We start from the raw sequence: 13,989 nt of genomic DNA, 5'->3' as shown, positions 1-13,989 counted from the left end.
AAGGCCTTGCAATGTTGCAACCCACTCCCTATTAGTTTGACCGTTTCCTTGAAATAGGCGTCCAATGCCGACAAAATTTCTTCGTAGGACAGAGTCGCGACGTCGCGTCGGGGAAATAATTTCACTATCACACGGTACGTTTGCACCCCTACACACGACAATAAATGAGGCTGCCGCTCGTTACCTTGAATTCTGTAGGCGGCGAGATGAAATCCAAATTGGCGTGACCACTCAGTCCATGTCTCTTGGGTTGGGTCAAACTTGCGAAACGGCGGTGCAACTGCATGTTGTGGCTGCGGTAGCGGTGAAGCGGCGGCTGCCGCATCGGTTTGAATGGCACGTTGACCCTGGACGAGCTGTCCAAGGGCATCCAATAACGCCTGCGTCTGCTGATTCTGCAAGCGATAAAATTCGGACAGTACATCTGGCGAAGCCATGACACAAGTAAATGTAAGCAATGAGAAACAAGACCCTTTCCGTTGACTCGTCGCCAACTGTTGTGGCGTAACAAGACAGCTACGCCACACTGAAGTAGCCGAAAGGCACGCGTTAATCTCCCGTAGACTATAGAGAGAGGTCTGAAACAGGATACGTAATGAATGGTAGCAAGGAAAGTACGTAGCTGCTATAATACTTAACTTTTAATCCATTATTTGTGTACAGCATTCCTTGATGATACAAGTGAGACTCTATCTTAAAATGGTTAATGGCGCCTTGCTAGGTCGTAGCCATTGACTTAGCTGAAGGCTATTCTAACTGTCTCTCGGCAAATGAGAGAAAGGCTTCGTCAGTGTAGTCGCCAGCAAAGTCGTCGTACAATTGGGGCGAGTGCTATTACCGAGCGAGGTGGCGCAGTGGTTAGACACTGGACTCGCATTCGGGAGGACGACGGTTCAATCCCGCGTCCGCCCATCCTGATTTAGGTTTTCCGTGATTTCCCTAAATCGCTCCAGGCAAATGCTGGGATGGTTCCTTTCAAAGGGCATGGCCGACTTCCTTCCCCGTCCTTCCTAATCCGATGAGACCGACGACCTCACTGTCTGGTCTCCTTCCCCGAAACAACCAACCAACCGAGTGCTATTCCGTATCTCGAGACCTGCCTTGTTGTGGCGCTCGGTCTGCGATCACACAGTGGCGACACGCGGGTCCGACATGTACTAAATGGACTGCGGCCGATTTAAAGCTACCACCTAGCAAGTGTGGTGTCTGGCGGTGACACCACAATCTTCTTTAATTTTGTGTGAAAATTCTCACACCATATTATAACGAATTACATGAAATGAACTAAATAAAAAAAAACAGACGAAGGTTAGTTCATAGGAAAAGATATTACTGATCCCCGAAAGAGCATTTAGGCCCCTTTGGAGTGCTGTAGATGGTACCAGGGGCTCACTTATTTTCCACCACTACGTAAGTCATGGCAGTGGGGTGGTGTGCATGTGTCAGTCGGTTGTATACTGCCAGCGCTGTAAGACGTCACAGAATGACAGTGAATGAACTTGCCGAATATGTTAGTATATCTATGTGGGCTGTCCAACATCTCTAGAAGGAATGGTCGTAGAAACGTCCTAACAGATAGGGAATGGGGACGAGCGTCACGCCTTTCAATGATAGACTGTTCCAAACACGAGAGGAATTGCTTAGGTCAGTGAAAGCAGATCCATTTCAACCAGTTATTGAGCAAACATTTCGAAGGCTACAGCATGCAGTGAACATTTGGAATCGGGTACCGTGCAAAATATCATTGTTGACAATGCCACACGATGCTACACATCTTCAATTAAGACGGACAGTGGCTGACCAGTGAGTCGCGATTTGGCCTCTGGTCAAAAGATGCAAGTCATTTGAACCACAATGTGTATGGAGGGTGCTTTGGGGCTGTTGACTCACTCAGTTAGTGTTAGCCTAATACAGGGTGTTTATTATTTTCGACGAGTAAGTGTTGCTCTCTCTAATCGTTCGTCACGATGCGCATGCTGTGAACATTCCCAACTTCCAGGATCGTAGCATCCGCTCTTACAGGGCTGCACCAATTCGATGCCTGTTTGACTAGAAACCTATCGCTCTTCGACTGGCCCACAAAATCTCTGGATTATAATCTAGTAGATCTGTCTCGGTCTGTTTGATACACCAGGTGACTCATAGTAAACAGCAATCTCCACAGTTTGGTAGCTGTACGGGATCTGATGAACAAGAAAAGGCTTCAACTGGGTATGGCATACCTGAAGAAACTTGTGGACTCTCTTCCCTGGCGAACTACACTAATTGCCACTAAAATTGCTACACCACGAAGATGACGTACTACAGGCTCGAAATTTAACCGACAGGAAGAAGATGCTGTGATGTGTAAATGATTACCTTTTGAGAGCGTTCACACAAGGTTGGCGCCGCTGGCGACACCTACAACCTGCTAATATGAGAAAAGTTTCGAAACGATTTCTCATACACAAACAGCAGTTGACCGGCGTTGCCTGGTAAAACGTTGTTGTGATGCCTCGTGTAAGGAGGAGCAATGCGTACCATCACGTTTCCGACTTTGATAAAGGTCGGATTGTAGCCTATCGCAATTGCGGTTTATCGTATCGCAACATTGCTGCTCGCGTTGGTGGAGATCCAATGACTGTTAGTAGAATATGGAATCGGTGGGTTCAGAAGGGTAATACGGAACGCCGTGCTGGATCCCAACGGCCTCGTATCACTACCAGTCGAGATGACAGGCATCTTATCCACATGGCTGTAACGGACCGTGCAGCCACGTCACGATCCTTGAGTCAACAGATGGGAACGTTTGCAAGAAAACAACCATCTGCACGAACAATTCGACAACGTTTGCAGCAGCATGGACTATCAGCTCGGAGACCATGGCTGCGGTTACCCTTGACGCTGCATCACAGGCAGGAGCGCCTGCGATGGTGTGCTCAACGACGAACGTGGGTGCACGAATGGCAAAACGTCATTTTTTCAGAAGAATCCAGGTCCTGTTTCCAGCATCATGATGGTCGCATCCGTGTTTGGCAACATCGCGGTGAACGCACATTGGAAGCGTGTATTCGTCATCGCCATACTGGCGTCTCACCCAGCGTGATGGTATGGTGTGCCATTGGTTACACGTCTCGGTCACCTCTTGTTCGCAATGACTGAACAGTGGACATTACATTTCAGATGTACTACGACCCATGGCTCTACCCTTCACTTGATCCCTGTGAAACTCTCCATTTCTGCAGGATAATGCACGACCGCATGTTACAGGCCCTGTACGGGCCTTTCTGGATACAGAAAATGTTCGACTGCTGCCCTGGCAAGCAATTTCTCCAGATCTCTCACCAATCGGAAACGTTTGGTCAACGGTGGCCGAGCAACTGGCTCGTCACAATACGCCAGTCACTACTCTTGATGAACTGTGGTATCGTGTTGAAGCTGCATGGGCAGCTGTACCTGTACACTCCATCAAGCTCTGTTTGACTCAATGCCCAGGCGTATCAAGGCCGTTATTACGGCCAGAGGTGGTTGTTCTGGGTACTGATTTCTCGGGATCTATGCACCCAAATTGCGTGAAAACGTAATCACATGTCATTTCTAGTATAATATATTTGCCCAATGAATACCCCTTTATCATCTGGATTCCTTCTTGGTGTAGCAATCTTAATGGCCAGTAGTGTATTATTGTCTAGGCTAGACGCGGTGTTGTACTCATTAGCGTGGCTTCTTCTGGGTATAACTAAATTTGTTGTCCAGTGTGGTTGTTTATGAGGGATGTTACAATGGTAAGAGAGAGGCAGCGCTAGAGAATCCATACCGTGAGGCAGTGCCGCGTTGACGACGGCGCAGACGGCTCCCGAGCAGAGCGTGGCCAGCAGGGCTGGGGCGAAGAGCGCCGACCTGCCGACGCAGACGGCCACGGTGTCGCCCTCCCGCAGGCTGGGCACCGCCCTCTGCAGCGCCGACAGCTCCGCCGCCGCCTGCCGCAGCATCCAGTCTGCCCGCGACTCCTGGCCCACCACCACCTGCACCACAGCGCACACACACACAGTCTCATCAGCTGCCCCACAGAGTCACCAACCAAGAGCAGGGCACACACAGTTCGGTGCGCTCCACGCGATCGAGTGTTGTTTGCGTGTAGCAGATGGGTGTGGTGATTCGTATTGTTTCAAGTGTCTCTGTTACCGTTACAGCTGCATATAGCAAACGAACTTCCCTTACCACCAATGATACCCCAGACAACTCACAGACTATTAATACTGCCCTTCTTGACTGTTATTCAGATTCGTCAGGGATGCTTGAGTAGCCTGTGCGAAATAACCTCTTCTATATGGCGGAAGAAACCAAGTAGGATGGTGTCACGTAAAAGCCTCAGCTCTACATACCACCATCTACTGGCGTGCTGCAGAAACTAGTAAGTATCGCTGCTAGCAAACTTGAAATGTGCAATCAGATATCCAAGTGAATAGCATTCCTACTGAAACTATTTATTTATTTATTGTATTTATTTATTTAAAAAAATATATTTGAGAATGCAAAGTGGTCCAAGTAGGCTGTATTCTTTTTACGAGTATTATCTGTGCGATCGTCCATTTTCATCCTTGGGTTTTATAATGTAATCTGGAAGCTTAATACAGGTGTCTGAAAATGACGCAAGGTTGAAACCGGACGATTGAACAGATAATAAAAAGAATACAGCCTATGTGGACCATGTTTTCATTCTCAAAATTATTTAATTCACTTATTCATTTAACCGGATCTGATTAGCGACATCAGGCCTTCTCTTACATCGTACCAGGGCTTCACACATATAGTACCTTTTTTACATCATAGGTACCCAAAAAATGATAGTTTTAATACGAAAAATAATATTAAAATTATTTGAGTGTGTATAGTGACAATGTGAGTGTATAGTACTGACTTTGAACTAATATAGTTAATAATGGCAGTACATCTACTAGTACTGCTGCTGCTGCTGCTGCTGCCAGTAATAATAACAATAATAATAACAGTAATAATAACAGTAATAATAATGGCGATAATAACAATAACGATTTTGGAAGATATAACAAGATTTTGTTCAAGTAAAAAACAGATGTCTAAGTAATAGACGTAATACTCTGGTGCTCTGTATGCTGATAAGAGGTGTGTCAACGCGGGACTGCCTCACGGTATAGATGTCTCTAGCGCTGCCTCTCTCTTACAATTGTTACATCCTTCATAAACAACCACACTGGACAACAAATTTAGTTACACATAGAAGAAGCCACGCTAATGCGTTCAACACCGCCTCTAGCCTAGACAATAATACACTACTGGCCATTAAAATTGCTACACCAAGAAGAAATGCAGATGATGAACGGCTATTCATTGGACAAATATATTATACTATAACTGACATGTCATTACACTTTCACGCAATTTGGGTGCATAGATCCTGAGAAATCAGTACTCAGAACATCCACTTCCGGCCTTCAGATGTCCCTCATCGCTAATCCTGTGGGCCCTCTTGGTTAAAATGTGCAGGGCGGATTTCTTCTGAATGGGGCGACAATGAGAGATGGCATGTAGGTTTCTGTTCGTGCTGGTGGTTTTCTGTATACTTTGTGGCCAAGTTTATCATCAGGTTTTCGGTAAACTTCCACGTCTATCTCCATAGAAAATTGGATTTCGCCTCTGATGATTGAAGCGTTAGTGGTCACGTCAGTTCATGTACAAAACACTGCACCGGCAACACTTTCACGATTATGGACCGATACAGAGGCAGCATGGCTCAAAATTTCTGCAGGGGACTTCCAACAACTAGTTGAGTCCACGCCACATTTACTTGCTATACTGCACTGGACAAAAGAAGATCCCACACGATATTAACAGATATCCCATGACTTTTGTCACCTCAGTGTGTGATTCTATATCGTACACTAATCCTGGAATATATGGACTACAGCTGCTTCTGCTATGTTTTGACCGTTGATTCTTCCCTACTAACGCTTGACAGATGACAGTACAAAGCGATCAGGTGCTGTTTCGGTGAGCAATACGAATGTTCTTCTTGTCGAAGCTAATGAGTCTCCACTGGAACTCAGACGACAGTACACGGGCTCAAAATATCTACTCAAACGTGCACAACTTGGGCAAGATCCTTTGATTTCGAGAATTCAGGTTTTGGCAGATAAATGTTTTACTAGTAGCTAATGGTTTATAAAGAGAATTCTACCATTAGCGTATGTCGTTTACGATATTTCACCATGGTGTCATCGAATTGAAACAGTTTCGCACCATCTGTGCTTTATGACACATTACAGGAATACAAATTTCCTGTACATTTTGGTATATAATACATTAAAATCAGACAATTGTGAGACCTTCAAATAATATTTTGGATGTTGACGTGTGGCTGTCAAATTTCGCGGCTATGCATATAGTGCCACAGATCAGCATTCGTATCTTGGGAATTACACAGTCTATAAGGCTGTGGATTACTTTGTTTTCTGCCTACTGCTACGTCTCAGAAGTTGGCATTACGAATAAACAAATCAGTCCTTTTTTCTGATACTAGTTTTCGTTGAAAGTGGTGTGATTACGGGCTATTTTTGTAGTAAGCTAACTTCTATTGCTTTTTATACGTAAATAAAATGACTAAGTGTAAAAGTAACTTCAAGAAACGCAAACTTGCGGGTAACAGATATGTGAGACCTTCATTTTCTTCTGAAAAGCCATGTCATGCTTTGTGTCCACCTCCACCAAACACTTGGTGTAAATAAAGGCAACCTGAATTTTCTGGCACCCTGCATGAATTTACACATAAACATTCTTTTCCTTTGGCAGTAATGGAGGCAATCGAACCTATTTACAGAGACTTGACAGGTCCCGAGCTACTAAAGAAGTATTTACATGGGAAGACCCAGAATGTGAATGAGTCCTTCAGTAATGTTGTGTGATGCTGTGTGCCTAAAAATGTATTTGTTGTCCTTATGACTTTAGTCAGCAGTGTCTGATGCTGTAATAACTTTTAATGGTGGGAAATAAGAAAGACTTAAGGTTCTGGAGAAGTTAGGGGTATGATTTGGACAGAACACAGCTAAAGGACTGCGGGAACTGGATGAGCTTCGTGTACGTGAAGCAGGGTTAGCCGCTCAGCAAATGACAAAAGAAGCAAGAAAGAAAAGGAGGAGGCAAGCACTGGGCTGCTGTGACACTGAAGAAGACGCAGACTATGGGCCAGAACAATTCTAGTGCATAAAAGACTCAGAAATGGAAGTCTGTATAAGAATTTGTAATATAAAAGTTTTAAACCTTAGTATCTCAGAACTACATTTTTTGCAGTAAATGACCAGTTTTCTAAAAAAGGGCTGATGGTAGAGACAAGAAATTTTCACAGCATGCTACGTGTGAGATTCAACACATATGGAACTAGAATAATTAAAATATCCTGAGTTGTTTTGATTTTATGTTCAGTTATTTACAACATTCTGTCAAAAATTGAGTATTTGAAAAAAAAAATAACATTCCCCACAATACAATTTCAGTAATAATTCTAGTTCAGTGTACATAGAAAGGTGCATTCAATAATTATGGAAAACTGTAAGTTGGTGTCTTAAAATGTTTCCTAGATAATGGGTCACAAAATTCGATAATTTAACATTGGCGGCATAGGACATACAATGTTCCCTTATAAGTTTTCTGATTGGTCAAGGGATGTCACTTATCAGAGGGAAAGAAAGGGGTGTGACTTAGGAACGGAGCATGGTTTCCTCTTGATATAGTTCGTCAAACGGCCGGTGTGCATATTTGGTCCTGAGACGGTATTGCACTCCTACTTCCATGTTAATATTTCTCTTTTACAGAAACCATTTTAATGTTATCCTCTCTGTAACGATTATGCTCACTTATTTTACTGTCCAAATATCAAAAGTCATGTGCTCTTTTCCTAATCTAATTCCTTCAGTATCCACCGATTCAGTTCGACTACGTTCCATTGTCTCTGTTTTACTTTTGTTGGCATTCATCTCATAACATGTTTCAAGATAGTATTATTTCGTTCAACTGATCTCTCAGGTTCCTTCCCGTCTCTGAATTAACATGCCTCTGGCAAACTTGAAATTTTCATTTCTTCTCCGTGATCTTTGATTCCCCCTCCAAATGTCTCATTGCCGACAAATCAGAAAGAGAAGGTCATAAGATGTTGAACTGAAGGCAAGTCTGCTATTAGGAAGTCTCAAGACTGAGAAAGCAAATCAGTCTTGCTATTAGAAAGATATAAAAAGTTTATGAAATGAAAAGATATTTACGAATAAAAACATAGGTTCCCGCATATGTAAATCTTACGTAAAAGAGCTGCTACAGTAATACAGTTTTAACGGCTAAATATTGCGTTTAAAAACTACTGACGGGTGTGGCCGCGGATTTCCAATCCTATGAATTTACATTATGATGACTTGCAGAAAAGCACGTAAGTAATGTCCACAATTTTTTTTAGTTTCAGTGCCGTAGTGAATATAAATATTTTAGTTTCTATATCCTTTGCTGATTTTTCGTCATCGTGCCTTAAACATCGACACACTCTATGACCAAAAAGCGACGCACCACAGAGTTATCGGAATGGGACCAAACTCGGTGGATACGGTGTACATTTATAAACAAACAAATCATTACAATTTCAGAAAAATTGGAAGATATAGTCAAGAGAAATAAATCACAATCTGAGCCACCTTGGCCTTGATGCAAGCAGTTAATCGGCTTGGCGTTGATTGACAGAGTTGTTGGACGTCCTCCTTGAGGGATACCGTGCCAAATTCTGTCCTTATCCCGAGCTGGTTGGAGGGCCCCGACCATAATGCGCCAATTGGCGAGACATTCGGCGACCTTTCTGGGCAAGGAAGGTATCCACGAAGACAAGCAGTAGAAACTTGTGACATGTGCGGGTGGGCATTATTTTGCTGAGATGTAAGTCCAGGATGGCTTGCCACGAAAGGCAATGTCGTCGACGTACCGTTATGCTGTAAAGGTACCCCAGACCATCAGTCCTGGTCGTCGGGCTTATGGCGGGCGACAATCTGTTTGGTATCCCACTGTTGTCTGGAGCGTCTCCAGACACGTCTTCCCTGCCATCGGGGTTAATCACTGAAGACAATTATCCACCAGTCAATGAGGGTTCAGCCGAAACGTGTCTGGAGAACCCCCAGATAGTGGCATGATACTAATCTGATTGTCTCCCACCATACGGCTCGACAACTGAGAGCGACGGTCTGGGGTGCCATTTGTTTTCATAGCCGGACAACTATGGTTGTCATTCGCAGTACACTTACAGCACAGCGTCAAGTCGACGAAATTCTGCGCACCGTTTTGTAGGCCTCCATGGCTAGCCACCTTGAGTTCACATTTCAGCTAGATAATGCCCGCCCACACATGGCAAGAGTTTCCTTGTCTACGTGCTTGCCAAACGCTACCTTGGCCAACAGGGACCTTTGCTTCTACCGACTGGGCTACCCAAGCACGACTCATGCCCCATCCTCACACCTTCAATTCTACCAGTACGTCATCTCCTACCTTCCAAGTGTGCTAGTTCTACAGGCTTCGCAGAAAAGCTTCTCTGAAATTTGGAAGGTAGGAGGCGAAGTATTAGCAGAATTGAAGCTGTGAGGACGGGTCGTCAGTCGTGCGTGGGTAGCTCAGTCGGTACAGCACTTGCCTATGGAAGGCAAAGGTACCGAGTTCGAGTCTCGGTCTGGCACACAGTTCTAATCTGCCAGGATGTTTCAAGGTCGTCGGATGCCACCCCAAGTGACAAAGTTTGTAGCATTATGGTCAGGACCCTCCAACCAGTTCGGGTATAACGCACCAGTTGGACAGGGTTTGGCACAGTACCCCTCAGGAGGACGTCCAACGACCCTGACAACCAATACCAAGCCGAATAACTGGTTGCAGGAGGGCCAGAGGTGGACCAACCCGTTACTGACTTACCAAATTTTTGAAGCTCTTTCTTTAAGAATAAATAATACAATTTTTCTTAAACTGAAATAATTTGATTGGCTTATATAACTGAAATAATTTGTTTATCTCACATTTACATCACATCCTTCGATTTCTGTCTGATTCGGAAAATTCAACTGTGGTGAGTCGTTTTTTTTATTGCCTTAGAGTATGCATTAATAAATTAAGTTAGAGGTCTGAATAAGGATGTTTTCTTTACAAAGGGTATGTAAAATGGGCAAACGAAATATCACTGTTTCCGCGTTTTGGAGACATCATGGAAGTGTTTGTATTTAAGCTTTAATTATTTGTAACTTACAAAATAATAATAAATAATTCTTTCCATAATGAGATTTTCACTCTGCAGTGGAGTGTGCGCAGACATGAAACTTCCTGGCAGATTAAAACTGTGTGCCCGACCGAGACTCGGGACCTTTGCCTTTCGTGGGCAAGTACTCTACCATCTGAGCTACCGAAGCACGACTCACGCCCGGTACTCACAGCTTTACTTCTGCCAGTATCTCGTCTCCTACCTTCCAAACTTTACAGAAGCTGCGAACCATGCAGAACTAGCACTCCTGAAAGAAAGGATATTGCAGAGACATGGCTTAGCCACAGCCTGGGGGATGTTTCCAGAATGAGATTTTCACTCTACAGCGGAGTGTGCGCTGACATGAAACTTCCTGGCAGATTAAAACTGTGTGCCCGACCGAGACTCGGGACCTTTGCCTTTCGCGGGCAAGTACTCTACCATCTGAGCTACCGAAGCACGACTCACGCCCGGTACTCACAGCTTTACTTCTGCCAGTATCCCGTCTCCTACCTTCCAAAATTTACAGAAGCTCTCCTGCGAACCATGCAGAACTAGCAGTCCTGAAAGAAAGGATATTGCGGAGACATGGCTAAGCCACAGCCTGGGGGATGTTTCCAGAATGAGATTTTCACTCTGCAGCGGAGTGTGCGCTGACATGAAACTTCCTGGCAGATTAAAACTTTGTGCCCGACGGAGACTCGGGACCTTTGCCTTTCGCGGGCAAGTACTCTACCTTCTGAGCTACCGAAGCACGACTCACGCCCGGTACTCACAGCTGTACTTCTGCCAGTATCTCGTCTCCTACCTTCCAAACTTTACAGAAGCTGCGAACCATGCAGAACCAGCACTCCTGAAAGAAAGGATATTGCGGAGACATGGCTTAGACACAGCCTGGGGGATGTTTCCAGAGTGAGATTTTCACTCTGCAGCGGAGTGTGCGCTGACATGAAACTTCCTGGCAGATTAAAACTGTGTGCCCGACCGAGACTCGAACTCGGGACCTTTGCCTTTCGCGGGCAAGTGCTCTACCATCTGCGCTACCGAAGCACGACTCACGCCCGGTACTCACACATTTACTTCTGCCAGTACCTCGTCTCCTACCTTCCAAACTTTACAGAAGCTCTCCTGCGATCCATGCAGAACTAACATCCCCCAGGCTGTGGCTAAGCCATGTCTCCGCAATATCCTTTCTTTCAGGAGTGCTAGTTCTGCATGGTTTGCAGGAGAGCTTCTGTAAAGTTTGGAAGGTAGGAGACGAGATACTGGCAGAAGTAAAGCTGTGAGTACCGGGCGTGAGTCGTGCTTCTGTAGCTCAGATGGTAGAGCACTTGCCCGCGAATGGCAGCGGTCCCGAGTTCGTGTCTCGGTCGGGCACACAGTTTTAATCTGCCAGGAAGTTTCAAATAATTCTTTGTTATGACGAATGAAAAGAAGTAAGCTTTTGGTTTCGTGTCTCATCTGTGAGGAACTCAGAATGTATGGAGTTCAATAGCGAATTGCATGTGGGTGTAGTAGTAAAATATCCTCACGTTATTTTGGGGAACGTTCTAGACATTCGCCCTTATACCTTTTGCTATGCAACAGGATACTTAAACCCCAACAGGTATCCACAGTGGCTTTCTACGTCTCTAGTGTTATTCAAATGAATTAACTTGTCACAAATAAATTCCATGAATACACTCGTCTAAAATAATCTCCCAAAGATAAAAAATTCATCGCAGTTCGAGCCCTGAGATTCAATATAACATTTTGTAGTTCTCAGCATCTTGTCTGAACATGTGCGGAGTTAGAAGGAAACACAGAGGACCAATGGCTGATTGAAGCTGTGGCTTGAAGCTGTGGCCTTGCACGTGTTGGTTAAACCCCTGTATCACGGGAAACAAAGTATAATGTGTGCACTTGTTTCAATTGACTTCGAACTCAGTATTATCATGTGAGTCTCAAAGAAGGAAATTAAATTGGATTAAAAATTACTGTTGTTCAGGTTCATACAACTGCGGCGAAGAAAGGCCCGTCGGTGACGAAATAGGATAAGAAAAGATAAATTGGTGGGGGGGGGGGGGGGGGGGAGGTTACAACTTCGCCACGTCGTTAGTGACAGAGCACAAGCTTAGCCGCACCAGGCGATGAGAAAGTCGACTTTTGCAGGAATGAACGCAGCAGTCACCTTGTACGATTTCAAGGACTTACAGGCTGGACTGTCAACCAGTTTCTTCCTAAGCAGACTGCTTGTCAGGTCCAGGGTCATAGCTACTAACCGCATATCCCACAGAAGGGGTTGGGATGGTCCTGAACATTTCGGACAGCACCTAGCAGTCTATTATTCAAAAACAGTCTTAATCGCATTTATTATTACTATACCGCCAACCGGTTTCAACCCTACGTAGGGGTCATCTTATGGGCGTTTACACCATTGGTCGACTGCTGGTGGTGTCACTCCTGTCTATATTACGGCAGGAAACTATATAGACAGGAGTGACACCACCACAGATTTACTTCTGCCAGTATCTCGTCTCCTACCTTCCAAATTTTACAGAATCTCTCCTGCGAACCATGTAGAACTAACATCCCCCAGGCCGTGGCTAAGCCATGTCTCCGCAATATGCTGCTGCTGGTGGTGTCACTCCTATCTATATTACGGCAGGAAACTATATAGACAGGAGTGACACCACCAGCAGTCGACCAATGGTGTAAACGCCCTTAAGATGACCCCTACGTAGAGCTGAAACCGGTTGGCGGTATAATAATAATAAATGCGATTAAGACTGTTTTTGAATAATTGATTAATCATACTGATCGCTGCTTCATCTCCACAACCATGTTCTCCAAAAACCTAACAGTCTGCTGTAACACATGCATTGTAAATACCGGATACACATGTGCACCCATGCACAGACCTGAAGAAGGCGGTCCCCGTGGGCGGTCAGCTTCTGGACGAGGTAGGCCGCCAGGGGCACCTCCGCCCCCGCCACCTCCGCCTCAGTCAGTGGCGGACCGGTCAGCAGCCGCTGGGTTTCCTCCCCGCCGCTCCCTGCCGTCGCCATGCTGGACTACTGGCGGGGCAGCGCGGAGCTCACGCAAGTCTCACCAATCGTAGCCTTATCTCGAACGGTGAACTCCTACACTGATAACTGAGCTTACGTCGACTAACGCAAGGGCAGAATTTCTGCACTGTCACGGGTAACGCTTGCTTCTGTGGAAAAAAAGTGAAACAAGGTTCCCGGCAGCGTGGCTTGGACAGAAGTACACGCTACACTGCTCCCTGCCCTGACCCTACCTAAAGCACCGAACTCATCTGTTAGTATACCTGTGATTCGACCTTACCTTCTCAGTCACAATGGAAGAGATCAGGCGTGATGAAATATTAAGGGCGGAAGGGAGTAGCATAACTGCCGGCCGGTGTGGCCGTGCACTTCTAAGCGCGTCAGTTTGGAACCGCGTGACCGCTACGCTCGCAGGTTCGAATCCTGCCTCGGGCATGGATGTGTGTGATGTCCTTAGGTTAGTTAGGTTTAAGTAGTTCTAAGTTCTAGGGGACTGATGACCTCAGTAGTTAAGTCCCATAGTGCTCAGAGCCATTTGAACCATTTTTGAGTAGCACAACTCTGTTTCAATAAGAGTCGACTACAGACTGAAATATGTATATTTTGACGAAAGACCTACAAATATATTAGTAATGAACACAATATTGAAAAAGGTAAATAATACACTGAAATAGATGAAAA

The 13,989-nt window shown here is 45.2% G+C and overlaps 1 protein-coding gene across 1 annotated transcript in view; it reads right to left on the bottom strand.

The window, feature by feature from the left end:
* The window catches only part of LOC124622862 (4-coumarate--CoA ligase 5-like), a 95,963-nt gene extending 82,655 nt beyond the window's left edge, over positions 1-13,308 (bottom strand). Inside the window, exons 1-2 of the mRNA XM_047148656.1 lie at positions 13,162-13,308; positions 3,797-4,004 (exon numbers count right to left, since the gene is read on the bottom strand). Of these exons, the coding sequence (XP_047004612.1) occupies positions 3,797-4,004; positions 13,162-13,308 (355 nt within the window). The remainder of the gene's footprint in view (positions 1-3,796; positions 4,005-13,161) is intronic.
* Positions 13,309-13,989: the final 681 nt, after the last annotated feature.

Source organism: Schistocerca americana, chromosome 7 (genome assembly GCF_021461395.2).
Source record: "Schistocerca americana isolate TAMUIC-IGC-003095 chromosome 7, iqSchAmer2.1, whole genome shotgun sequence".
In the NCBI taxonomy this organism is placed as follows: Eukaryota; Metazoa; Arthropoda; class Insecta; order Orthoptera; family Acrididae; genus Schistocerca; species Schistocerca americana.
This window is presented reverse-complemented; position numbering and strand designations above follow the sequence as displayed.